We start from the raw sequence: 27,808 nt of genomic DNA, 5'->3' as shown, positions 1-27,808 counted from the left end.
CCTGACTCCCATTCCGGCAGACACAGGGCTGGGGTTGGGAGGAGAGAGCCCGCTCAGCTGGTTACCCGGGTGAGAGAGAGCCACGGCCTCCCGTCCAGCGGCTGGTCCCTGGGGGATGCTGCGGGGGCAGGACGCCTCGCAGCTGCCAGCCACCCTGACTCACCTCGCAGCTCCCAGCCGGCCTCACCCGTCCGCGGCTTTGTCTCCGCCTCTTCCGGGCGGGGCCGGGCAGGGCCCGTTATCCGACCAGCCCTGCAGCGGCGGGGTGGGGGGCTTCAGGTGCCAGCTCTGGGTCTCCGCCTCCCTCGCCCCCCGCCTGCTGGCTGGTCCCCCGCCGCTGGGACCGGCCCAGAGAGGAGGAGGAGGAGCCGCGGCCGGCGGGGACCGTCGTGTGCCCGGCCCCTCGCTCGTCCTGCCCGCGTGGGCTGCCCCGGGATCAGTGGGCGGCAGGAGCTGCTGCGGGCTCCCAGGTAGGTGTTTGCAGCGGGCTGGGGGCGCCCCTCGGGCTGAGCGGAGGGGGGGGGGACGTACCCGGCTCGGCAGAGCGGCTGGGGACGGTGCCTTTGCCTGGCTGCCTTCTCCGGGGATGTCTGGGTTTTTATTCCGGCCCTGAGCGAGGCTGGTTCATGGCTGTGAGTTGTCTGCTGCTTTCTCTGGCTTGACAGCGGCCGGGGCAGCAGCGCTGGTAAAACACACACCGGCTGCCCGCGGCAACCGTCCCTCCCTCTCTTCCCCCTTCCCGGATGAAATGCTGGGGTCGTGCACCCCTCACCAGAGGGAGCGTGTGTCCCAGAGGGGGACTGGATCAGAGAGGCGCTGCTCTCAAGACCAGACGGTGTGCGCCTGGATCCTGCTTCTGTGATTTCTGGCAATGGCTCATTCATTCAATGCCCGAGACTGAACTGAAGGAGCCTAATTTGGTTTTGAAATCGTGCCTCCATACTAGGGAATGCCTTGTACTTAATTTAATACTGGATTGAGAGCCAGGGAGCCTGGGGAGCTATCCATTGTGCCTCGGTTCCAGTTTGGAGGGATCACCTCTAAGTAGTAATTCAGTCTCCTTGTCCCATCAATTCTTGGCTTCTCCCCTGAGAGCACTGTCAGCATGGCATGTTGTAACAGAGTCATCGGGAGGTGGACTCCTGTCTGCTAGAAACTGTTCCGGGGTCATCGTTAACGTTAGTTAGGGCATCTACATGTTGTCTAATAGTAACTTAAGTCCTGCTCCTGCAAAGTACACAGGGCTGCCTTGGACTCAGGAGCCCATGCATACAACCCACCTTGCCAGGTTGAGGCCTTAATCACAGTGCCAATGTCTTCTTTTCTCTTTGAATTCAGAGCCTTTAAGCTGCCTTAGGGGAAAATAGCAATATTAGTAAATTCCGTCACTGAAGAGTTATGGTGGAAATTATCGAAGGGGAGAGGAGGGGAGGAATTGGTAACGTTTACCTATTTCCAAAAATGCTATTACTTAATATTCTCTAATTTAACATTAAAACTAGTGGATTAAATCCTAGCACCATTTAAATCAATGGAAGTTTTGCCATTGACTTCAGTGGGGCTAATATTTCACCCAATATATCTAAGAATAAAAACAGAAACATCAATTATGCAAAGAGTCCACAACAACTCAGGTCTACAGAGAGAGACCAAAGAAAGTGGCACAAATGCTGACGCTGGAGGAAGCCGGCATCCTAAACTAAAAAAAGATGGGTTAATATGGAAACAAAAGGAAAAAGAAAACAAAGGTGCAGCAAAAATGTTATTTTATTTTAAGGCATATAAAAACTGCATATATTTTCAGGTACGTCTTTGCTGCCTTTGAAGTAGGTTTCCTATTTGACTAGTTCAACACAAACACCCAGTTTCCTAATAAAGTAATGAAACAATCTGTCTTTGTTCATCAAGTCAGTCTTCCCAGGGTTGTTAACATGACAAATGAGAGTTGATGGATGGGTCTGGGAGTTACAAACTCATTTATAGCGTTGTACCATGAGGAAGGCTAATTCTTGGCTCAAAGGTCTGCGTTCCAGCCCAGCCGGAGTTTTGAGTTGAGTGGCACTTCGACTGAGACAGAAATTCAGCCAAAACAATTTGATAGATTTCTAGAAACTGCCATTCACGCCCCAAGGGCTGACGTGCAGAAAGTAGCTGTTAACAGAGAGTGGGTACAGTTTCAGTGTGCTGGAGACCAATGTTAGCAAACAATTTGATTCAAACCTTATCTTCAGATGTGTGTGGAACGCCCGTTGGTTTAGATAACTGAAAATAGGGTAAATGTGCATTAGAGCCTGATTTTGCTTCCAGTGAATGCACTGACATATCTCTCACTAACTTCAGTGGGATCAGGACTGGGCTTTTAATTATTATATCCATGTTTAAGGGCTAAGTAGAAAGAGACTTCAGCCCACAGAACCTCGCCAGGGAGAGGGGTGTAAAAGAGGGGATCAGAGCTCCGTGATAGGTCTCCCACTTCATCGGAAAAGGTCCTCTGGCAGGACTGGGCTTCACATGGGGTGCGATGGGAGAGCCATGCTCCGTCATGTTCCTACCGTTACCCTAAAACAGGGGTAGGCAACCTATGGCACGTGTGCCAAAGGCAGCACGTGAGCTGATTTTCAGTGGCACGCATGCTGTCCGGGTCCTGGCCACCGGTCCAGGGGGCTCTGCACTTTAATTTAATTTTAAATGAAGCTTCTTAAACATTTTAAAAACCTAATTTACTTTACATACAACAATAGTTTAGAAAGAGACCGTCTAAAAACATTAAAATGTAGTACTGGCATGCGAAACCTTCAATTAGAGTGAATAAATGAAGACTCGGCACACCATTTCTGAAAGGTTGCCAGCCCCTGCCCTAAAACACAGTGCAAACAAGCACACGTTTATGCTGCCTGAGTTTGTCGTCTTCTTCTCTGGAATTGCAGGGGACCAAATGACCCTTGAGGCAAGTATCTTCAGCCTCTGAGAAGGGAGGTAGCGTGCTGCTTAGCTGAACTGGAATTCCTCCTAAGTGATTAAGGAGCAACCCCAACGGACTGGCTGTTGGACACTGAAGGTTGGAGTGGGGTGATGATATCTACTGCATTCCATCAGTGATGCAGAGACACCTTCCCACCCACCCCTTCTTGGGTTAGGGGGGGAAGGTGTCAAGATACCAGCAGAGACTGAGAGAGCGGACAAGGTTATTTTGAACTGTCTGTTTTTGTTGAAAGTACTGGGAGAATTCTCGTCGCTCCTATCAGAGTCAGTGTCCTCTTTTTGTTGTTTGTTTTGAAGGAGAGAACATTCTAATGGAATGTTCCACCCCCCACAAAAGCTAACTGTGCCAGCCTATTGACTGGTGGCTGTTCCGAGAGGTGCATGAGATGGCATGCTTAATAAAATGAGTGCTGCAGAAAATTAAGAAATCCTGCAGGCTGGTTTGTTGGTAATTAGGTAACTACTGTATTAAGATGCTCAGATGCCACATTTGATGAGGACAGTATAAAAACCCAGACAGATCAATAGATAGTTGAGATCTTAATTCAGATGGGTTTCTGTCATTCTTAAGGACTTTTTTGTTAAATAGCTCTGACATGGTTTGGGGTAGGGAACTTAACAGTTGGCAGAAGTTCTCTTCACTACCCCCTTGAAATACAACCAAAATTTGGCCAAGTGTTAGGCTGTGGAAAAGCACCATTTGTAGCTGCACATTATTAAAAATAGTTTGATGCTTGATTTTAACTTTCTGAAAGCTCCAGTTGCACTGCGCATGTTTGCAGGACCCATTGAGCCCCCTGCATCATATACTCGTGATTCATGCAGAACTAGAAGTCCAGACAGGACACAGGAAAATCTGATTCTCTTCCTCCTCTTGGTCCTGTGGGGCGGGGGAGTTGGGGGGAGAATTACTTATCAGAATCATACACACAAGGGGGATGACTTAAGGTTGCACAGACAAACATAGTTCTGACTCTTTCCACTTCTGAGGTCTTGACTTTGCAACTTCAACAATGTTCTTCTAATGTAATTTTTTTAACAGAATAAATAGATATAAACTAGATGCTCATGGACACAAGCTTCATTACATACTTTCTAATATGTAATGTACAGAGTTATTGGTGTCTATGAGGCTTTCTCTTTTGTATGGGGAAAGAAAGAAATATGACTTTAAAAAAGTCTTGAAACAGGCGAATATACGTGGTGTGATTTGTTTCTGCTTATTCTTCAAAATCTTTGTTGTTGTAGGTTTGTCAACATGGTGAAGGAGGATATTGTGGAGGAGAGTGAAGACCCAGAGCTGTCTGTACAGGTGGGAAATGGCACAATTCCCATGAATCAGAAAACTCAGGTAATTGCATTTGTATCTGTATTCAGGCCTCTCCTAGTACAGGGTTACCCAGGGCAGTTCTCCTTTCTCCAACTTCATTAAAATACTGAAGATTTTTACAAGGGGAACTTGTACCCCCTCAATTTGGGCCTTTCTGACATTTACTGTATATTCTATAAAGTGTTTCCTTTGTGGGTTTAGCTGCCCGAAATCAGTGGTCCTGACTTCAGTTTAAAGTGTCAGGTGAATTAATTTACATATTACAAAGACCCATCACCCACACAAAAATCTTTCAGGTGGAGTTAAGATTACTGCAGTAATTCTCAAACAGTGGACCACAAGCAGTTCACTGGGCAGCAGCTGCTGCCTCGTACTTGTTTTTTCAGCTGCTAAAATTGCATTAAAAAACAGCTTGAAAATATGACCTACACTCCTAATGTTGGTTTTTCCATGTAGTAAATTTCTGTAGTTGCCACAGAGATGTTATGCAAATGTGACTGGGACTGGCAGGTGGCAGAATGGAAGGGCAGCTGGTCCACAAGCAAATCTCTTTTAAACTGGACTCCACGCTATGTAAAAATTTATCGAGAAGCCCTGATCTACAGTTAGCAATGTTCTAGTAAACGTAGTCCTTGGGTAGCTCATTGCAAATGTACGCAATGCTGCTTCAGAGAAAGCTCTATTGTTTTTTAACTCAGGAGGTAACTATCTTGGACTGCAAAGGTGCAGATGGAAATGCACAAACGGAAGAAACTGCTCTATTGCACAACCGTGCAAGGCAACTTCAGGAACCGCTGACAGAGTCAAAGCCTCCAAGGAAACTGAGGCAAATATTTGCTTGTCCTCCTCAAGGCCTCCTTGCCCGAACAGTGACAAATGGTATGTAAGGGACAGGCTATGCAAAATGTTTAATTCTTTGACATAAGAGTAGACACGCCAACATTTCATTTTCTAGATGTGGTAGCTAACAGCTTTTCTGTAAACAGTAAAGAAACATGAAGGGACTGTTACTTTTGACCTGTCAGGCAAATCTTTAGGTGCACTGATGGAAGAATTTTTATGTAGAACAAGGACTTGCATTTTTAGTGCCTTTCCTGCCCCACCCCCAGCTCCTTATGGTTTATCTTCATATTAGAAATTGTTTTCATCAGAAACATGAGCTCTTCATCCTGTTTGAATGTTCTCACCCACAAATGAACTGTAAAGAAGATTATAAATCATTACATTTCTGGCAAAATAAATGGCTTGTGTTGAAATTAGGTCATGAATACACTAGTTTGCAGAAGAACCTTCTTCTGTTACTTAGGACTCAGTCCAGCACTACATACCTAAGATTTTGCAAGCCTAGGATCCTGGCCCCAAGGCAGATTGACCCATTCAATAGAAAGGTTGGCCTGTTATAGAAGTCCAAGATAAAAATTCCGGGCTGGCCAAGGATTGCAGAGCTTCCCAAATGAAGGCACTCATGTATGTGAGAGCCTTCTATCCTATGCTCTGCCATTCTGGATTCACAGGCTCATACATTTATTACCCCACTGCCTCCTTCTCCTGGCTGCCTGGGCCTTGTCACAAGAAGAAGAATCTCCAACTCTAAAATGCAGTAACTTCCCTGAATGCTTGTGTGGAGATGGTTCAAGAGGGCAGGGATGGATCATTCTGCGATTTTTTTTTTTTTTTTCTCCTCTTCCATCTTCTGTTTGTGTCCATGCTTGCTTGCTCTCCCCGGCTGATTGCAGATCAGAGCTGCGAGCCTGGAAGAACAAGATACCTTCAGGTTATGAACTATCTGTATTTTCTCCTGCTTGACTGATGTATCAGGGGAAACTCTCTGCCCTGCGTTAGGTTGTGTGGAGACCCCCTGTGCATACCCCATTGCTAGGGATTGTTTTCATCGTGGAAGAATCCAGTGCATAAAACTACCCTGCTGCAATTTTCTTTTATTCTTTCAAAATGAAACTTGAGCTATACTCTAACAGCAGTAAGCCATGCCAGAGTGTATGGTAGGAGATTACTGGTGCATTCATCAAGCAGCTGAAGACGTCACAATACAGGCAAGATGTGTGTTAATAGGATTACTCACCTGCTTAAATTTAAGCACATAGTTAAGTGCTTCTCTGTATCAGGGACAGATGCTCGCTCAGCACCTTGCGGTACAGTTAAGCCTCTTCGTTTTCAGTTTAAACTGATTTTTACCAAAAAATTCCAAGTTTTACAAAAGGTATTATTCAGTTGTTTCCAATTTTCACCCTACTTTTGTATCATTCAAATATATAAAAAATAACTTGTTTTATTAGGAAAATATAATACACTGCATGAGATATATGTATTATGATAATACATTAGCCTGTGTGTATAGGCAAAGTTGCCTGTTGAAGTAAGGTTATGTGTTAGTCTAGAAGATACACACAATAAACCAACAGGCACGCACACAAGATCCGAAGTGTGTGCCCATCTGAACATACTGATGAATCTCATGCCCACCACGTAACACTTCAAGCTGTTAGCAGATCACAATCTAAAGATCCGACATACTAAAATGGGAAGAAAATGAAAGTCTCTGTCAGAATATGTTTCAGAACACAAGGAAGTATTCAAAAGTTTTAAAAAAACAAAAGCAGGAGAAAAGGATGCAGTTGAGTGTATGCACTGCAAACGGTGTGGCTCAATTATTACATATAAATATTTATAGGCTAATAATTCTAAGTCTACAACAGTAAACTGTTTATTCAAATGAAAAGTTGTATTTAGGGATTAGAGATGTATTGTTTTCTTAAACTCAGAGGTGGCGTTGTGTTCTGAGTTCTGTTTTAGCTCTGCAGCAAACCACATTGATGAACGGAATTCAAAGCATTAATCTACTGAATACTTTTCTCCCCTGTCTTTCCATCCACCAAAATAAATCCCGATATTTACCCAGAAAAATAATTAATAATTTTTGCACTGATTTTCACCTGTTTGATTTTTTTTGTTTTTTTTTGTGGTAATAAACACTGATAAATTCCCAGGAAAAAATAAATAAAATAAAAACTGAAAACAAAGGGTCCTAAGTACGGTGCATACACTATTATGACTTAATGTCATATTTTAGCACCAACAAAATCAGAGCTCCAGCTCAAAGAACATCAAAGATTGTTGTAACTAAACTGACATTAAATGTTTTATTTCTAAAATCAAGCAGATAATACTTTCCCTCCCCCCAAAAAAGCATTTACAAATGTAACTCTAAAGTGAACTAAGCTATTCCTTAGAGATTATTAAATATATTTTTCCTGTCTTCTTCCAGTTACAACAGTAATACTTGTTTGGGCTGTGGTGTGGTCCATCACAGGCAGTGAGTGTCTTCCGGGCGGGAACATATTTGGAATTCTGTTTCTCTTTTTTTTTTCTGTCATTGGAGGTAAAATTTTTGGGCTCATTAGAATACCAACACTTCCTCCTTTACCTCCTCTTCTCGGTAAGTATTGTGTGATATATTCTTTCTCTTTTTATTCTTGCATAGTTTTGCTTAGGAACATAGGAATTGAAATACAGGATCAGACCCAATGTCCCTTTAGTCCAGTGTCCTGCTTCAGACAGTAGCCAATACCAAATACTTCATAGGAAGGTGTGGGGTAATCTGCCCACACACCAGTCTCATCCTCATCTCTAATAAAGATTGGCTGTAAGCCATAATGCACAAGGTTTAATATCCCTTCTATAACTTTCATTCCTGCCACTGTGGCTACCCTGGAATTTGAATGTAGGATTTCTGGGACTGAAAGTGAGATCCATACCCCTAGGCCACCAGGTTTCAGGATAATAATGAATTCATAATACAAAGAGTGTTACTATTAAGCTGTCTTGCATATATCTCAAAAGGAAGTTTCTAGTACTTTAAGAATCTCTTTCCTTCCCCCACCTCCCCCAGCAGACTGTTTCTTCCCCCTTTGTCTGTCTTGACTCAAGCTTGTCACCATGGTTGCTGACCTGGGCTCAGATATTCCCACCTGTGACTCAACAATCCCCTATCACAAATGATTTTAAAATGTGCCTTAGTTTCGAAGTATAATGAAACCCAAACATTTCAAAATTCTCCAGGAAGAAAAATTCCAAAAAAAAATTCCTTTTTGGGTTGATCAAAACGTTTTCTTTCCATTATGACTTTTTCCCTTTATATAATATAATACAGAATAACAAAAACTTCAAAACAAAATGTGGTTTCAAAACAAAAAATTGAAAAGTTTCATTCCAAAGATGTAAAAATGAGATGTTGTGAAATGGGATGTTTTGTCTGAATTTTTTGTTTTGTTTTTTTTCTAAATGTCGGTGAAATCAATACAATTTCATGAAGTGTTTCAGTTTTGATAGAACTGCATTGATAGAAGTGCAATGTTGTATGAAGTGGCATATAGCATTAGGTATAGCAACCTTTAGACAGTGAACTTGTTTTGCAAGAATTTGGATTCACAAGTAGGAAGAGATTCAAATGGATAAGAGAAAGGAGAAAGAGAAAATTTTGCAAAGTCAACCCCTTTTTATTTTTAAAGCAAGTTTGAGCTACTGTTTCTGACCATATCAGTTCTTCTTACTTTTTGTAAACTACTCCTTTGCTCAAAAGTTATGATTTGGGAACAAAACTACTTGTCAGGTGGGTAATGCTGAAGAACAGAAGCATAAGCAGGATAGCACATGCCTGATGAGATGCTTTTGACAATCTTCATGCTTAAGGTTCCTAATATTTGAGGAAAATCTGAAAAACTCTAGGAATCAAGGAGGGAGAAGGGAATATTAAATGTTCTTTGTTTTCGCATGAAAAATGGTGATAAAAATACAAGGACCTGTATTCATTCATGGACGTCCTTGCCTTTGATTTATCCCTTTTAGAAGGAATTCGGTCCAATGCAGATGACTTCCTACTACTTAACCCTTGCAGTGAGGCTGGGTGGTGCAATTGCCAGCAGATCAACTACATGGGGGCATATAGCAGATCTTCTCTGTGCTGTGAAGGGGGTCTTTATGCCAGCCCTGCATAGATTAAAGGAGAGTATCGCAATAGAGATGGTCTTAAGGGGCTATGAACCCCATAGTTATGCAGGTCCTGTGACCCTAACATGGCAAAAGAAACACAGAGAAACTGTAGCCAGTGTGCCAACCCATAGGCTGCTGTGATTGCACAGTGAAGCACAAATACATCTTGGTGCTGCCTTTGTTTCTCCTAGAGGGCGTGGGAAGAAGAACAAACAGTAGCTATCAGGTAGACGTGTTCCAGGTCAAAAACAAGCCATAGCCAAGGCCTGTCAGTGCACAGCAGGCAGTCTGTGAGCAACATGAGCACAATATTGAAATCCTCCCCCCCCCCCCAAAATCTTCTTATGGTTTTATATTTCGTAAGATAAATGTTAAGCTCTGCTACAAAATTATATGTTTGCTGGTTCAGGCCCTAAGATAAGCCTGTGTTTAAAAATACCTTTTTCGCAAAGCACTTCAAGTAGCAAAACCATCTAACTGGAGACTGCAAAACAAGCATTTGCAAAAGGTTGAATTTTCCTTGTGGCTCAAATAGAAGATAGGAGGAACTTCAGCTGTTTGCTCCCATGTGACTGTTGCATTCATAAGAATTTTAAAAATCTGTGATTTAATTTTTACACATACTATATATTTTAGGCCAGATTTTCAAAGGAGCTCAGTCTGCACCCAATCACTCCCCTTTAGGCACATGGATAAGGGGTCAGATTTTCAGACAAGCTCAGCTCCCATTGACCAATGGAAGCTCCTGGCTGTTGAGTACTTGTCAAAGACTATGTCTACACGAGAGACCTTACAGGAGCACGGGAATATTGATGCACCTGAACACTGTAAGATCTCATGTGTAGCCGCCTTATGCCAACGGGAGAGAGCTCTCCCATCAACGTAATTAAACTACCCCCCAATGAGCAGCAGAAGCTTCCTTTCTTCCGTTTAAAAAAAAATGCAGCACTTAAGCATTTAGTTTTTGGATTGGTCCTGCTTTGAGCAGGGGGCTGGACTAGATGACCTCCTGAGGTCCCTTCCAACCCTGAGATTCTATGAAAGACATAAAGCTGCCTACGTTCATGGTGGGCTATGTAGTCTAGAATGGGCTGCACTTGGATGGCAGGTCTTAATTCTGATGTCTGTCACCAGTACCATGTGTGCTCAGTGAGTTTGCTTGTTTAAGAAAAACAGGGTTTTAAATCAGGTCTCAGTATGTTTCTTCCTGCTGCCCATCTGATTGTTTTGTGTATCTCACTTCTTAATTTCATACGATGCATGACTTTAGATTTCTTTGCTTTTATTAATCCTATTTCTCAGCACATGATTGCAGGACATAAGATACGATTATAAAACTCATATTGACAGCACTGACCCCCTGACAGGGCGGCAGTATGATCTACTGGATAGGGCACCTGACTGAGAATCAGATGTGGCTTCTAATCCTGGGCTGTGCTGTGGAATGAACCATGACCAGCTGGTTGTGGAGTGTCTACATTTTCATTTTTAGTGATGTTAGCCAACTTGAGTTACTTAATAATCAGTGAATTACAGCACAACAAAAATCTTTAGTGAAAATAGGGCCTATGTGTTTGTACAGCACCTGGTACACTGGGGGCTCATTGTTGGTTGAGGCTTCTAGGCACTACGGAAATGCAAGTAATAACAGTAATGTAAAAAAGGCCTAAATGGGGCATTGTTGATCAGTGGAACTGCTAATTCCCTTTGGAAATTAGAAAAATTAGAAAAAAACATTTTTGCAAGAGCCATCAAATTACGTAGCTATGACCACCTCAGACAGAACTTCTTAAATTTATGTGCTGACTAAAATTTCACTTAGTTTACTGTTGATGACAAATTTACATTTAATATAGGACATATCCGCCAACATTTCACCAATAACAATATTATCTACCACCAGTTTGGTATGAGTCAGTCAAACCACATCATTTCCAATACCCTTTACCTCTTAATTTCCTCCTCAGTTTCCTCTTTGCTTCCTGTCCTCTAATTTTTCAATTTTAATCTCTCTGGTTCTAGAGTAACATCTGTCAAGTAGGCCACTAACACTTGAGACGTATTCCTGTCCCAGCATAGCAGATCCTAATTTTCTCATTGAAGTTTTCCACAAAAAATTCTGACTTCACTCTAGACGCTACTGAAATACAATAATAACAACTCAATCAAGAAATGCTTGCTTGCTTTCTTTTTAGGGATGTTGCTTGCAGGTTTTCTCATCCGAAATACCCCATTCATCAGTGACATAGTCCAGATAAATCCAAAGTGGTCTGCAGCGCTGAGAAATATTGCCCTTTCCATTATCTTGGTCCGAGCTGGGCTTGGCCTTGATCCAAAGGTACAGTATCTAATGTTTCTGGTGTAAAAACATACAAACAAACAACCCACTAACAGTATCAAAATATTTGATCAGCTGTTTGCTTGAAATCAATACTGTATCAAACTATTAAATCTCATAAGTTTTGCATTTTATAGCCTTGTTTCTGTTAGAAGTGGTTTAAAATACAATACGATATTGTTCTTATATTAGTGAAGGTTAAGAATATCTGTACCCTCTCAGCCGGATATATAGGATTGGTGAGCGTTCCATTTTGTGATATTTTTTTTCCCCACTAAATAAATAAAATTATTTCTGTTTTGTGAGCCAGACAGCTCAGTTACATGCACTTTATCTTGATTTGCCAAGTCGTGTAAATTGTTCCATTTGTGTAGTAAGTTTTCCTGTAAAGTCTATTGTCCTGCTAAGAGATCAGTCAAAGGGAGAAAAAAGTAAAATAAACAATGCAGGGATCCAGGACACTGAAGAGAAGAGAATCTCCTTTATGATAAGACACTCTGGTGAAAGGAAACCCTACAAGTAATATTTTTTTATTCTTTTATGTGAGGATATTAACTGTAAAGAAGAGTCCAGCTGTCCTAGATGAAAAGATAGCAGACATCGGTCCTAATAAATAATAGATCCCATGATATTTCTATGATCCCATCCCCAGCCACTACGAAACTTGATATCTCCAATGCTAATAAAAGAGGGGAATAAAAAAGGGGGGCTCCTGCCTGGTTTACAACTTGACCAGCTAAAATCAAGCTATAAGGTGTTGTCCTGTTCCTACACTTGAACAGAAGTAGAGGATATGTCAGGCGTAACTTGCACATGTTAGCTAAGCCTATGTAAACTCAAGACACTTTTCCTAGTCAAGATAAGATCTGGATAGGAAGTGTCCATCATGACATGACACAAGATTTTTCTTGAGAATACTCACTTATAGTCAGTCCCAGAAAATCTCAGGTTGCATCATTTCTATTGTTACACTCTAAAATGTCGGTTTTTCAATGTAGCATCCTATTCTTTATCAAGACATTCAAGAGGGCTTTTAAACATTGTGTTTGGGCACATCATTACACACAGTTGGGCTGTCAAGTTCAGCATTTGAATTCTTTTCCCTCCGTGATGTGGTCATTTTCAGACCAAAGGAGACCAAAGCTAGGACTAATTCAAAGATGGGCTCAACCCACTAAATGTCCTAAGTCCTAGCTTTTACAATAGACTGTACTGTATGATACGATGTCACTGGGACTTCAGTAATAAACCAGAGCAGATCTTTAGCTGCGTTCCTCTTTATGAAATTAAAGGGTTATGTTGTTAATGTGTAAATATATTTCTATTTCAGGCTCTGAAGAAGTTAAAGGCCGTCTGTTTAAGGCTTTCTTTCGGGCCCTGCCTCACTGAGACATGCGCAGCTGCTGTTCTTGCACACTTTCTGATGCATTTGCCATGGCAATGGGGATTTATATTAGGGTAATTTACTCTCTTTTCTCCTCTGTAAAAATTCAAAATGGCTTAATTCTAGCTGATGCTGCCTATCTCCCTGCTAGGATCTTCCCTTGAACTAAAGAATGCTACAGCTAGCCCAGTGCATCATTCATGCACTGCCAGGCAGGAGACATGGGTTCAGTACTAGTTGCCTGTGTGTTTTGCAGTGGTGTAATGCTGTGAAAGCTATACCATGCCCTATGGCTGGTTTGAGGGGAAGGTGTTCATAGGCAAGGAAGGGAATCTAGCCTCACTGCATTAGACTGGGAGGGATGCTGGTTGTGATGTGGGCCCTTGAGCGTGAAGAGTTAACATAAACAAAAGAACAATGGGGTGGTAGAATCCCGGGGGCTTTGTCTGGAATGCAGAGGGCCTTTAGGAGCAAAAAGAAATGTTGTAGCAGGCATTCTGTTAGGACGTAGAAATACTGGAGTTCAGAATTTCCCCTTAAAGAGCCACCTATAGCGTAGCCATGCCGTTAGAATCGGATATGTCCTCTACTCCTTGTGGTGACAGGGAGTTTGTTCATCTTGTTCCATCAAGCCCCTTATTTTAATGTCACCCACTTGGGCACGTGACAAAAGTGGACTGTAGGTTTACACAGACGTAATTAAAAGGGGATTTTCCAGTTGAGTATTTTATTTTTAAGAAGGGATGAATGAAATTCTGTGTGTTTAGTTTTGTTCTAGGTGCTGTCTCTCCTGCTGTTGTGGTCCCCTCTATGCTGATCTTGCAAGCAGGAGGGTATGGTGTTGAAAAGGGTGTCCCGACCTTGCTAATGGCTGCTGGCAGCGTTGATGACATCCTGGCCATCACTGGCTTCAACACATGCTTGGGCATGGCCTTCTCTTCAGGTACACTACCTAATCCATCGATGGCAAAATCCAGGGCAAATACAAAAATATGATAAGGAATCTGCCGTCTGTTATGGTCAATTAGTGATAAATCTATAGGGGCTCGGTTTATATACTGGAGACTCAGATAATAATTATGTGTGAAATTACCCATGTGCAGAGCAAGTGGCTGATGCTAATGAGATATGCAGTAAAGCATATTAGTATGTGCTGGGACCTGGGAAACCTGAGTTTTGTTCCGAGTTCCTCCACTGACTGGCTGTGTGACCTTCAGGAAGTTATTAAGACTCTCTGTCCCCATTATTTTTATTAATTTATAATTCTGAACACGTAGGTGTGACAAGCAATTCCATCAGCATTTTCCCTCACTCTTGCTTCCCATGTAAAGTTAGAGAGTCATTTGGGTGGATCATCTTCTTCTTTGCAGATATTAGACAAACTGTGATATTTACAAAAAAAGTCAAATCTGTGTTTTTAAAAAAAATCAAATAACTGGTTTTCACCAAAACAAGTATTGGTGGGGAAATGTCTCAGTTGATTAATACAATAGAAAACTTCCCAGATTATAATTTCAAACTTTGTGCCCTGAAAGCCTCTCTGACTGTCTTAGGGGAAGAGTTTCCAACTGGCGTGTTGGAAGTGGGTTGCTCTTATTCTTGTCACTGTCACTAATTTGCTGCACACTGTGTTAAATTTCCTACCACCTGTCATCATTTGCAGCTGCTGATTGTTGATGATAGGGTAAGGATTGCCTATATGGCCATCTCATCCCTATAAGGATTGTGTACGTTTCCCTTTCTCCCTGTTGCTCATCCCATGAGAAAACCTGTTAACCAGGCCACTGTCATAAATCAGGTTGTCTCTTAAGGTTTATCTTCACTAGTAAATAAGGCAGAGTTAGAGCACAAACCTGAAGTCATGTTTTAGGGCTGTGAATTAGGAGTGGGATTTTCCGAGCACTCGGCATTAGCCTAATTCTGCTCCCATCAAGGTCAGTGGTAGAACTCTCACTTCAATGGGAGCAGAGTTAAGTCAGCACTAAGCGCTTTTGATGAACCCAATTTGGGTGCTTTATAAACTGAACTAATTTTTGAATGCATCTCTAAGTGGCAGCCTGTTTAAGTGGCAACAAGAATAGTGACTTGTTCAAGTGAGGAGGTTTAGCGGTGAAGGGGAAACATAAGCCAACATTAAGGTCTGGTCTACACTACAGAGTTAGATTGATGTAAGGCAGCTTACATCTACCTAACTATGCAAGTGCCTACACTTAAATATTGCTCCTGCCGACGTAAGTGTCACGCTATGCCAACTTAATAACTCTATCTCCATGAGTGGCATAGCGTCAAAGTCGAGGTAGATAAATCTATATAGTGGCCATGTAGACGCTGTGTTACTTACGTTGACTGTTACTGGCTTTCAGGAGCTGTCCCACAATGCCCCTGAAAGTACAATTGATACCAGGTGAGGACGTGCACCACCGACACAAGGAGCAAAGTGTAGAGACACACAAGTGATGTAATTACTGTGGCGGCTGTATGCCGATGTAAGTTAGGTTGACTTAATTTTGTAGTGTAGACATGGCCTAAGAAATACTATATCATCAATATTTGTAGCTAGAAATCAACAAATGGCTGATCTGGTGAAAGTGTTTGCAAATCAAATATTTTAGTAATTTTGTGTTTCAAAAAGTAACTTAACTTTCTTAGGACATGCATGTGACTTCCATACTGTGTAGGTGAAATTCTTCCCTGCCCAAAAAACCCTACAAGGTGAAAACGTCTCTAAATCTTCCCAGTAAGAACTCAGAGCTCCAGATACCATCCATCGTGGGGAAGCGTTTACAGCCACACATAGGAGGCAGAATATGTCATATAGAAATAATATGGTATCCAAGGGTTCATGGGGACATCATGTCAGATTGTGGGGCACCTGTGAGAAGACCTGGCGTGTCAGTGCTGATCCTCCTCTGTGCCTTCCCCTGACAGCACTGCTCACTCAGAAGCCATGCTGCCAATGATTCTCTCCATTCAGATTGCACGTGAATCTCTTTCTTAGAAAGCAGAAGGGAAAATCAATGTTGTAGTGAGCACTGTTAATTCCCACACTGATTTCCTCCAAGGGGCCTGAGGGAGGCCTCCCATGTACATCTCCTGCTCCTCAGCTCTGCCCCTACCTTGGGGTTGATCTACCCCCACAGAAAAGACCAAAGTCTCAACCATATGCAGATGAATATCTGCAATCTTGCAGAGAGAGCATGCGGTTCAGCATACTTCCATCCCCATGCATAGCATGTGAGCCCTTGAATTCTTGTTCCTTTTCTCGCCTCTGTGCAGAAGAGCAGAAGCTCTCACCATATAGTTTAAAACTTCAACATTACCGTGAATCTGGGGGCTACGCTAATCCCCTTATTTCTTGTCCAACATTTTGGTTGCTTCTTTCTGTATTTTTTCTTGAAGAAGGGATGGTGACTAGTGGGTGGTATGAGAGGGGTTGTGCATAAATACTTGTGTCTAAGCCCTCTTCTCTTACTGTTCACGAACAGGTTCCACGCTTTACAATGTCCTCCGAGGGGTCCTGGAGGTTGCAGTTGGCATAGTAGCTGGTGGGCTTCTAGGAGTATTTATTCAATATTTTCCAAGTAATGATCAGGTAAAAAAACCCAAAAACTTTTCTGAAAAGATACCACCTAAGGTATCTCGCTAAGAGTAGAGACTGGTTAGCAGGAGAACTATACAATCCATTTCCTAACTCTAAATGGGTATGGATATGACTTCATAGAGAATGGAATGTGTCTAGCACCAACGGTTGTGAATCCTGTGAATTTTTATTATTTGTTATAATGGATTACTTGTTTGCTGTTAGGGTAATGATGTGTGATTTCATAATCCTCCAGTGTTCTGGGAGTTTAGACCCTTAGACCTCACTGGGAGTTTTCACGCTCAGCGGGAATAGAATCTGGCCCCGATTTCAGCCAATAATGTGAACATCAATTAGATTGATGTGCTTCACATATGTACAAGAGAACATTCCTTTTTATGTAAGTTGCTTGCAATGGGCACAATATGCTGAACTAAGAGCAAAGTGACAATGATAGTACTGAGTTTCCTGGGTTTAACTGGTTTCTTATACTCTTAATAATATTTTAACATTCAAGAGTATTGTGTATTTGTTGCCTTCAATAAAAATTAAGATTACATTATTTTAAAATACATAAGACCTCTGTAGTTGGCTCTAAGATTAAGTAGACAGAAATTTGTTTACAGTTTGCATAATGCCTTTGGACTAGAGGAATATGAGATTATAAAATAGCCCAAAAGATATTGGGTAACATCCTTGCCCCATTGAAGTCAATGGCAAATCGCCCATTGACTCACCTGGAGCCAGGATTTCATCCTTTGTCTCTTGATTATTGACATGAAGAACACATTACGGAAACAACCAGATGATTAAATGCTGCTAACTCAGTGGTTGCCATTAAGTAAGATTGTTTGTATAGAACTTCAAGTTTAGAATCCTATGGTACAAAAACCCTTTGCACACACAGATTTCTGATGGATAGAACAAAGGAAATATTGAACATCTGAAATTAAAGTTCCATAGGAATAGAAGTAAAAAAGAAAATAAACAAACAAAACATCCTCATAGCTTACATCATTCCTGGAAGCTCTGGTTCCTCCATCTTGGTGCGGTTTCTTATTGTTGTTTTAATGAATCTAAGTAAGCTTTTTTCCAATCTTTTTAAATAAAAATGTACTTTTGTTTATTCCTTTCCCTGGTTCTAGGCATCTCTTGTATGGAAGAGAGCATACTTTGTGTTGGGCCTGTCCATGTTTGCTGTTTTTGGCAGCCTGTACTTTGGTTTCCCAGGATCAGGAGGACTCTGCACACTGGTCTTGGCCTTCATTGCAGGCATGGGATGGTCCAGTGAAAAGGTGAATATTTAGATACCATGCCTCATAGCCAGCTGAAGTCACTTTAAATACACAGGGTCAGATTGTGATCTTGGATGTCTGGAGGGTGTTGACCAGAACCTCTTAAGGGCAGGAGTAAGGTCACCTGGCTATAAGGCAATGCCCATGCTCATGTGAGAGAAGCTAGAATCAACTTATTAGTGCATGGTGGATATATTTCTTAAAGAGCGCTTCCCTTTATTTCAGTCATTTAAAAAGAGTTTTATTAAATAAAGTATTTCTGCAGATTGGTGCCTAACAAATGTGGTTGCGTTTGCCACTAGTCAGTATGCATAGGATAATAATGGAGAACACCTGTAGAACCCTTCAGCTATCACTGTGGAATGTTTGAATGGACACACTGGCAAAGACATTAGGCGTAAACGCTAATGTGCCTTAATAGTGATCCCATCTGGCAGTTTTTATCTTCAGCATCTCGGGGCTATGTAGTTTGAAAGTGATTTATATATGTGCATGTAAGTTTAGATGCAGTTATATGAGACATATACACAGAGAGAAAAGCTCGCTGAGATACAAGATCTTCTCTGGCTGTGTTGAAGAAACAAGTCTCTGGAAATGTAAAGATATAAGGAAACAGGGACTTGGTGTTTCTTCCTGCAGATGCACAATATCCTGCTAATAGTACAATATGTACTGTCGTGAGTGAAACATCAAATTAATTTCCAGTACAGAGTCTTTTCCCTGTTCCTCTAGCTGCAAAACCCTTCTTTGTATAAGAAAGCACATGGCAAAGGGCTGAGCAGTACAAACACACTTTCACTCCCTCTGTTTAGTAAAAGGAAGGTAATTGCTAGAATTATGACTTGTACAGGCATAGTGCAATTTTGCTTTACCAAAATAATTTTGCCTTCAAATCATAATGGGCTATGTCTGCATCTTGGCAACCCCATTGCATTATTTTTTTTTCTTTTTAAAAATATTAATTTTGCAATACAATGCAGACAAAAATGGACACAAAACAATATCTCGGTCAATCTCATTTTATTTTGTGATGAAATCAAATGTTGAGGCCACAAGGTCCAATTTTTGTAACTTTACAGATTGCACCCCTTTCCTTATAGGCGGCTGTGGAAGAAATTGTTGCAGTCGCATGGGACATCTTTCAACCCTTTCTCTTTGGTTTAATTGGAGCAGAAATATCCGTTTTGTCTCTCAGGCCTGAAACTGTCGGTAAGACTACTCGGAAGACAAATAGTTTTGACTAGAGTTTTTGCTAGCTATCCTGCCAAAAGAATCACTACAAAACAGCTTGTAGTGACTATTGGCCTATAGGTTATGGCATAGCTATACAAGTTTGTTTCCTTTGTTTTACATGCCCTAGACATACTGCAGCAAATGCTCTTGTGAGCATCTTACTTCTATAGCAAATAGAGTTTGCCAGTGGTGGGTTGCTCAAGTCCTGCCTACATCTCCTCAAGTTCTGAATAAAGTCTGAGTTTTCCAGTCAATACTGCAGAGTTAATTCTAAGCAAAGTACTACATTATGGGGAAATCTGAAGCTCCTTACCCCAGCAAAACACTTGACTTCTGTGATAGTTTTGCCTGAGAGAGGAGTGCCAGATTGGGCCCTGTATGCTGAAAACATCATTTTCACAAATGCACACTCGCATCGCAAGTGGTTTTAAGTGACAATGGCTCTTTCAAGATAACGTCTTGCATTATCTGCTGCATTGGTCCTTGTTGTCTGAAGTATATCCTCCACACTTTAAGACACCACATTATTACTGATTCACTAAAAATCTAGCTTTATAAAATACCTCTAAACATACGGTATTGGGTCATTTCTAATAGTCTGTACCTTGTTTTTCTAATTTAAAAAAAATTGACACAAAAATGTTGTTAATCAGCAATTTTCAAAGCTCGTTCTTCCTCAGATATGCCCGCCATTTCAAGAAGTTCTTTTTCTCTCTGCTGTAGGGCTTTGTGTTGCCACACTGGGTATTGCCTTAATAGTACGAATCATTGCCACATTCCTGATGGTGTCTTTTGCTGGCTTTAACTTCAAGGAGAAAATATTTGTCTCATTGGCATGGATCCCCAAAGCGACTGTCCAGGTAGAGTATGCAAGAGGAGGAATGACAGGATCATAGAAGACACTGTGGCTGATTCTTCTCTCACACCCGTTTTAAACCAGTCAAAATTCATTGACCACAGTAGACTTATTACTGATTTGTGCGGGTGTAAGTGAGAGAAGGGTTAGGACCATTAACTGATCTGTGTGGGACTCTGAAATAATGAATTCTGGGTTTCCGTATTGAAATGGGCAGGGGAGTTGCAACACAATACTTGGGTGCATGCTGCTGTTCACGCCCCTGTGGTTCAAGCTCCAGGGCAGTGTAGACATAGCTTAAGTTTCCTCTCCAGTATCCTGTGGCTCCCTTCCCAGGCTGGCAACAGAGTTTTCAGTCTCTCTACATACTGTTAGAGCAGAACATCACTTCCTTGTCAATAGGACAGAGGCCACAAGTTGGCTCAGAAATTCCACTTGTGTTCTTCAGCTTCATTTTGGAGAGGCAGCATGACGAAGTGGTTAAAACTGGGGTCTACTTGCAGTCAAGCTTTGCCAAGGTCTTACTCTGTGACCTTGGGCAAATCACTAAACTTCTCTGTGCCTCACTTTCCCCATCTGTAAAATACTTACCTGCATCACATGGATACTGGGCCAAAGCTAAGAAGGGTAAATACCTCCTGCAAGATGCCATAATTCCCACTGAAATCAATTGAGGGTCCTCAGGTCCTGCTGAAGTCTTGCATCTTGTGATGTTCTGCAAGATCAAGTTCAGTCAGAGGCTATCCTCATTAAGTGCTTTCAGGCCTATCTAAGGAATGGCTAAATAGAAGGTTATGTATTATTTGCATTTTATGTTTGGAAAGTGCTTATGTGATCCTCCAGGGCAGACACCTATATAAGTATAACACATTAAATAAACGTACATTTCACAGTTTAGACACAACGGCAAGGGCTTTTTACTACTTGAAATTTCAAGTGCGTGGACGTAGGGTCGCTGCTGTATGTCTTTGTAAAATGCATGAGGAGCCCTATTATCCATTGGGGAATCTCGTGTAGGAGCAGAGGGGTTATTTGAACTTGATATTTGACACTTGTGTGACCACTGCTGGGATACTGTGCCCAGTTCTGGTGCCTACAACTCAAGAAGGATATTGGTTAATTGGAGAAGGTGTTCCAGTACCGCCACACAGGTCCTGCACTCCTGTCCTCTCATGCCACTGATTCTGGTCTCAGTGACCTGGTCACTTGCAAACAGAAATGAATAAACAGACCAGAAAAAAAACATATTGGCAGACTAGATAGGTGGACATTTAAAAAAAGAAACTGATTACAGTGAGTAGAAATCCCCTTTGGCAATCTAGGAGATGGAGAGAGATGGCAAAGTAAGGTGAATGGTGGTTCTGTAGGTTGTTTCAATCCTTTCTGTCTCCTTCATCCTCTAGGCATTTTCTGTGTCTTTCATTCTGCCATCCTATAGCTTGTTTCCTAGTTGAGCAGAGACACATGGTACCTCAGCAGTCAGGACTAGATTCCTCTGAGTGCTGCTTTTCCAACCCTTGCTTTCCTTCATCTGCCCTTTAAAAGTGAAAGTACGTAATGACATCATTTGAGCAGCAGAAAAGCTAGGCTAAATATGCATCTGGCCATGAACTTGGACTTCACTGTAGCTTTCTAAGCAGCCAGGAAGCAAACTATCAAACAAGGGAATGCACCTCTCCTTCCATCCCTTCCAGAGAGGTTTGGTTGTCATGAGGAAAGTCTAACCATCTATAAAGCTTACTGTGGGTGGTAAAACAAACTGTTTTACAGCAGAGGCCCTAGGCTGAAAAGCATATAACTGTAAAAAGCATGTGTGTCCAATATCAGTTTGGACCCAAAATAAATGTCCGGAGCCTCAATTTCAGTTCAAGTGTAATAGGCCTATCCTGCATAATGTGGTTAATTAGTTGGGGCTGAAGTGTTTTCCAGGTGCTTTGTACAGGGCTGTACCTGTTTAAAACCTACTCTGTGACAGTCCACCATTGAAGCTGGCAGCTGTGATCCTCAGGAGATGCCATGGCTGACAGTCCCAAGGTGAAGTTTCCAGGGGCTGAGGGCAAAGCTGTCTCTTTGGAAGGCCCTGGCCTCTGGGACCTGCAATCCCCAGAGATGAGACAAGCCTGAGTTTTGCACCTTTTAAGGCCTATTCCAAGACTCATGACCGAAAATCTTAAAAATTACTAGTGATTCTGGGTGCCCAAGTTAAAGTACAAATCAAGCCCCTTAAAAGGGTTGAATTGGGCATCAAAAATGGTAGCGCCCAAAAGTCACTAGTCATTTTTGAAAATGTAGGCTTAATAAGGCCTTCCCTCATAATGGAGTAACATGACGGCTCAGCAATGTTCTTCATGGAAGACAACCACCAAGGGCAAACCCTCTTGAAAAGGCAGCTTAAAGTAGAACAAAGAATGAAGGCCATTCTTATGATGTAACCCTTAACCTTGTATATGGTGCTTAAATCTTATGGTGTTGGAAGTGTTAGAAATGTAAATAGATGACAGCTATTTTGAGTAAAAAGCAGACATCCCCCTGGCAGTGAGAATGTATGCAAGCTAACAATGCAATGGATGTGCACATGTGCACTCACAGAGAACTGCAAGTGTAGGATTAGACCCTTCATTTACCTCTTTAAATGCAAATGGTTAGTTGTTCCATTTCATTGTTTTCTTTAACAACATTTTTCTTTCTCTGTAGGCAGCGATAGGTTCCCTTGCCTTAGATACAGCCAGAGGGCATCAGGATGAACAGCTGGAAAAGTATGGAATGGATGTGTTAACAGTGGCATTCTTGGCAATCCTGATCACAGCCCCAATTGGAGCGCTGGTTATTGGCCTGGCAGGGCCCAGACTTCTGCAGAAGGCTCAGATAAGCAGTTGTGAAGAGGAGGAAGGTGTTGGAGGAGGAGGAGAAGAAGAGATCCCTGGGCCCGCATAGGAAAGAAACGGTGGATAGTATATTGGTCTCACAGCTGCTGCTACTAGTTACTTAGTAAACACAACGTCTGTATTGTTCGGAAAGAAACTGAAATAGGTAACAATCAGTTACTGGTCCTAAAACAGCAGCCCCCATGTTCTGCAAAACATTTTAAACTGTTGATAGAGCCTTATGAGGAAAGATGACAAGAAATAAATGTACACGGTATGTAGGCTGCCTAGATGATGACTGATGGGATAGGAAAATGGTCTTTGGTTAGTTGATGAGCATGGGTGTAAACACCACAGAAGAAGAACTTTTCAAGGTGTACAAGTGGAAGTAATGAGATGAAATTTGAACAGAAGAAAATTTAGAGTGAACGTCAGGAATAACTTTCTCATGTTGAGATTAGAGATTGGGGAAGGATGTAAGAGCCCCATCCCTGGAGCCACTTAAAGTTTGACAGGAACATGCACCTGACAACTGGTGGACAGTGCATGGAACAATCCTGCACCTAAGACGGTGATTGTCAACCTTGTCCCATCTGGAACCCCAAAACCTGTGTTTTCGTGCTGTGATCCACCCAAGTCTCTTGCAGTCCTGTGTAGCTGCAGAGAATTGTGTGATTCAGTCATAGCAAGAAACTGCAGGAGCATTTGGGTGGTGAGTGGGTGCACTGGGGATTGGGGTAGAGCTTGTGGGAGTTCCTTGCTGGAAGGCTGAGTTTGGAGCTGGCATGGGGGTTGACTGGAGGGGTTGTTTAGGGTTGGGATGGCTCCTACTAGGGATGTTTCATTTTCTACTCCCTCCTGCACACACACAACTCAGTCCAGACACTTGAGCGAACCTGGCCAAAGAGGTGGCTCAGCAGGGATGATGCCTAGGGGATGGAGCAGCCTCACGCTCCCTGGGTGCAGGACCCGGGGTGGGGAGGCTGCTGTGGAGCCTGGAAATCACTCCCCCCACACACACACACACACACACACCACTCCAGAGCTTAGCTGAGGGGTGGAGAGGCTTCCTTGTGTCAGTGCTGTGCCGGGCTTTGGCACATGCAGGGCTTGGCTCCTCCTGGCTAGCACCCCGGGCTGGAGGGTCTTGGGCTTTCCATGACTGCCATGGCAAGTGCAACTATGGAAAGAAAAAGAGTGACCTAGAGAAACATTGCATGGAGCAATAGAGAGGAGCCAGATCCATCAGCGTGACACTCAGAAGCCTGAACAGACCAGCACAAGACCAAAATGAACGGTGGAAGCTGGTGGATGCCCTGCACACCAGAGGAAAAAGGAGAAGAAAGAAATATTTGCATGTATCTCTCCCTCCCACACAGTTTTTACAAGCGAGGTATATACTTATCAAGGTTTGTTAGCATGGGGTGATGTGGATCTTAATAGAAAGGCAGGTTCCATATGGATTAGAAGTGCAGTAATACCTGGAAATGTACATCTTGATTGATTCTCCTTCAGAAATATCTCACCAGGGGGAGCAAAAGGCTTACACGTGGGTTTTTTTTCCCTTAATTTTGCTTAATACAAACACTAGGCTTCTTACTGTTGCGTCAGTCTTTCCCCCACATTCAATATAATCTCATTCAGATCTGATTTCCAAAATAACCTGTTACAAATTGTATCTTTCCTCCCCACTTCTCAAGCTGGAAGCAAGCCTCCAACAACCACTCCTTTCTAATCGAGGTCAAAATCTGCTCCTTCCATTGGACCTGCCACCAGCCTTACGCCCTCAATCAGGTGTGTGGTATTGCCTGCTGCAGTGAAACAGTGCCTGAGGTTCTGTTCTCAGTGCCCCTTTTCCCAGCAGAACTTCAGAGTGGTTGATGAACTAGCTCTCCGGAGAGCTGCTCCCTTATTCCAGTCAGAGGTATGGAGTCCTTAAAGCATCTTTCAGGAAGAGAGCATCCTATATTATTTTTTAATTGAGGGAGCACTGGATTTGAACTCCACATCGGTGTTCAGCTGCCTGCTTTTACTAACAATACTGAATTGTTTTTATAGTACTGTATACTCTTGATGTACCCAGAGATTTTGGGCTCCCCTTAATATTGGTAGGGGTTTAATCAATTTTATGTCCAGCGCTTATGTTGTTAACACTAAGTTTAAAAAGGAAAAAAATCTTTTCTTTAAAAACAAAACAAAAAAAGATATAGCATTGTGTGTGTGTACATGTATGTGTGGGTGTGATATACTCAAACACAACAAAAAACTTCAGTAAAATCCTGTTAAGGTTGCTAGAGTGCGCATAACATAAATACAACCATAAAAAAGCCAGAAAACTTAATCAAGTTTTCATTTAAACTATGTAGTCTACAGTTTCAATTCACCACCTCCATATGACCTCGTAACACTTTCCTCTTCTCTTTTGCACAAAATGTGTGACCTTTAACTCTGACCACATTTGAAATTATTAGAAATTCATGTTTTCTAGCTGTTTGGAATGATGAATTGGTGCTGTGCTTTTTAGTAGATGGGTAGCGTCTTTGCTGTGGATTTGTAGTTGATGGCTATGTTTGTGTGTGTGTTTGTTTTTTTTAAATAGCAGTAGTTTTAATAATTGTTTATCACATTTGGAAGTTGTTTGTAGATGTATTATTTAGTGATGAAATTAGGAAATTTGGTGGTTTTTCCTGTAGTTCATGTCTGTGCTTGGAGTTAAGGTTGTACGTCTTACAGGGAAGTGGAGAGAGAAAAATCAACTTAATATTTAACTTTAAAAGATATGTAGCAAATAGAATTGTTCTTACTCAAAGGGTTAGTGTGCCAAATTTGGAGAATTAATGTAATTAAGAAATAGTCCTTAAGCTTTAAGTGCAAATCACGACTATAGAATCAGTACTGAAGTCTCTAATATGCACATCACCTGTGTGGAGATGTCTGTGATAAACTGCAGAGCCATCTGATAAATTGCATTTATCTCCTGCAGCTTTGACAAACCTCACTGCACTTTCTTAATTTATCTCTCTTTAGGGGGACCCACTTCCAACCTTCTGAATATCTGAGCAGCTACATTCAGCCCCAATATTGTCTATTTAAAAAAATAAAATAAAAATAAACCGCCAGCTAAATGTTTCCTCTTCCTTCTTTCCCTTCCTCCTCCTCAAAGAAAAAAAGTTAGTTTTTCCTAAAACTCAACTGACCCATGATGGCTGTATTAAATCCTGGACCAGTGACAGGTATACAAATATGACCTTGCAAAACTGGAGTTTAAAACGTTGTCATGGGGGAGGGGAGGAAGAGACTACCTGCTTTCCAAAGGGAATATAACCCTTGTTTCTAGCCCTAGTAAGATATTCGGATATTTGGACCTCGAAGTCATGACTTTTTTTAAAATATGGCAAAAGGCTATTTAGGATATTTCTTAAGATAGTTGTTAAATGTAGGAGTTATAATTTCACTTTCCCTCTTCTTTAGGATGTGTCACAAGTTGATATCTAGATTGTTTATCCATTTAACTGCTGCATCATTGAGGGCAACAAGGTGTTGCAGTCAGTCCACTTTCCAGTCTTCTGATTGTGCACTCCTTCACCATATGTCTGATCATCTGCATTGCTGCCCCGCAGTCACACTGTGAAGAGTGGGCTAAGCCAAATTTCTGAACTATGTCAGCCCCTTGGCCATTCCAGTCAGGAGTGCATTAAACCTAGTCCAGTATCTGCATCTGCGGCTAAAAACAGGTAGATATATGTGAGGGCTTCTGTCAGCATGCCTGACTCTCTATCTCAGAGTTGTTGCCACTCTGCAAGGACGTAGCTGTTGGCCCTGATATGCTGCTGGTCATCTGAGACTGGCATTGGGCTGGCAGCAGTGGACATGAGAGTATGAACTGCTGCTGCAAAACCATGTCACAAAGTCAGTCATGGCGCATTGTGGAGGGACATGTCTCTGCCTTCTTGTGGCATTCCCCAGGAGTAGTGTCAAGTGAAATGAAAGGAGATAAAAGGTGGAACATAGGCTCATGTTCTAAGCGTGCACTTTCCCTCTGACTCCTGTATAACTGGACTCATGGTAACTAATGCCCCCATTCAGCAAAGCACTTAAGTGCATGCTTAATTTTAGTATGTGCTTACGTGCTTTGCTGAACAGAATTGGCCTCAAGCACAGGCTAAAACTATAGGTTTTTACCAACAAAGGGATTAATGAAATAATTCCAATAATAGTTTTAAAAATCCTTTCAATATTTCTACAGTAGTTTCACATTTACAGAGTACATAATGCTGTGATGTGGTATCAAGGTTTTATTGACATTGCTGGAGTTATTTGCATAACTCACTCATTGCTTAGCCACTTGTAATGCATGCAAGCTTAGGTCAGTAAAGCCTTTTACAACATACCGTGGCATCTTGTGTTCCCTGTAAACAAAATTAATGCGCAATTAAAAGAAAATACAATGGAGTTTTATGATGCAAACTTCTTATATGAAAGTGTAAAAGCAACATTTGCGGGTAAAATTGTAGAAGCCGAATAAGAAAACCCCTAAAACTGATGTTCTGACAGCGTGGTGTGCTCTTGATATTCTGCAGTGGGTGATAGGTGTTCCAGGCTACCTTAGGACAGAACACAGGAAAACAGCAATCAGCTATGTGGACTTCTGGCATTTACAAAGCTCTGTAGTTGTGGCGGTGATATCAATATAAGGAATTACTTGTCTTTTTTTTTTTTTCTGTCAGATTGATAGCTTTTGGGGGTGACTGATGCAAGAAACAGATTATGAAGCATACAACTTATTTTAAAAAATTTATAAAGTTTTAAACATTTTTACCAAAGAAGCACAAGTCATTTTTATAACCTTTGTATTTTTTTTTAAATATTTAAAGATATCACATGCTATGCCACTACATTATTTAGAATTAAAAGCATTTTGCTAGTAATAACCCATTTT

At 41.8% G+C, this 27,808-nt stretch overlaps 1 protein-coding gene across 3 annotated transcripts; it reads left to right on the top strand.

Moving 5' to 3' along the window:
- The first annotated feature begins 279 nt into the window (after positions 1–279).
- On the top strand, positions 280–25,988 carry SLC9B2 (solute carrier family 9 member B2). Of its 3 annotated transcripts, XR_013345883.1 has the most exons (13): positions 280–470; positions 4,231–4,333; positions 5,011–5,191; positions 7,596–7,766; positions 11,515–11,657; positions 12,988–13,115; positions 13,809–13,984; positions 16,527–16,633; positions 17,767–17,916; positions 19,017–19,125; positions 19,873–20,009; positions 22,700–24,793; positions 25,897–25,988. XR_013345883.1 is itself a non-coding variant. In XM_077815087.1 (12 exons), the coding sequence occupies exons 2-12, from the start codon at positions 4,241–4,243 to the stop codon at positions 22,937–22,939; spliced, it is 1,635 nt and encodes a 544-aa protein (XP_077671213.1). In that variant the 5' UTR covers positions 280–470; positions 4,231–4,240; the 3' UTR covers positions 22,940–25,988. The 3 variants fall into 3 exon arrangements, 2 of the variants coding, with proteins under 2 accessions (XP_077671213.1, XP_077671214.1); XM_077815087.1 differs by having other exon boundaries at positions 22,700–25,988; XM_077815088.1 differs by lacking the exons at positions 280–470; positions 4,231–4,333 and having other exon boundaries at positions 5,066–5,195; positions 22,700–25,988.
- Positions 25,989–27,808: the final 1,820 nt, after the last annotated feature.

This window comes from Eretmochelys imbricata, chromosome 4 (genome assembly GCF_965152235.1).
Source record: "Eretmochelys imbricata isolate rEreImb1 chromosome 4, rEreImb1.hap1, whole genome shotgun sequence".
Classification (NCBI taxonomy): Eukaryota; Metazoa; Chordata; order Testudines; family Cheloniidae; genus Eretmochelys; species Eretmochelys imbricata.
This window is presented reverse-complemented; position numbering and strand designations above follow the sequence as displayed.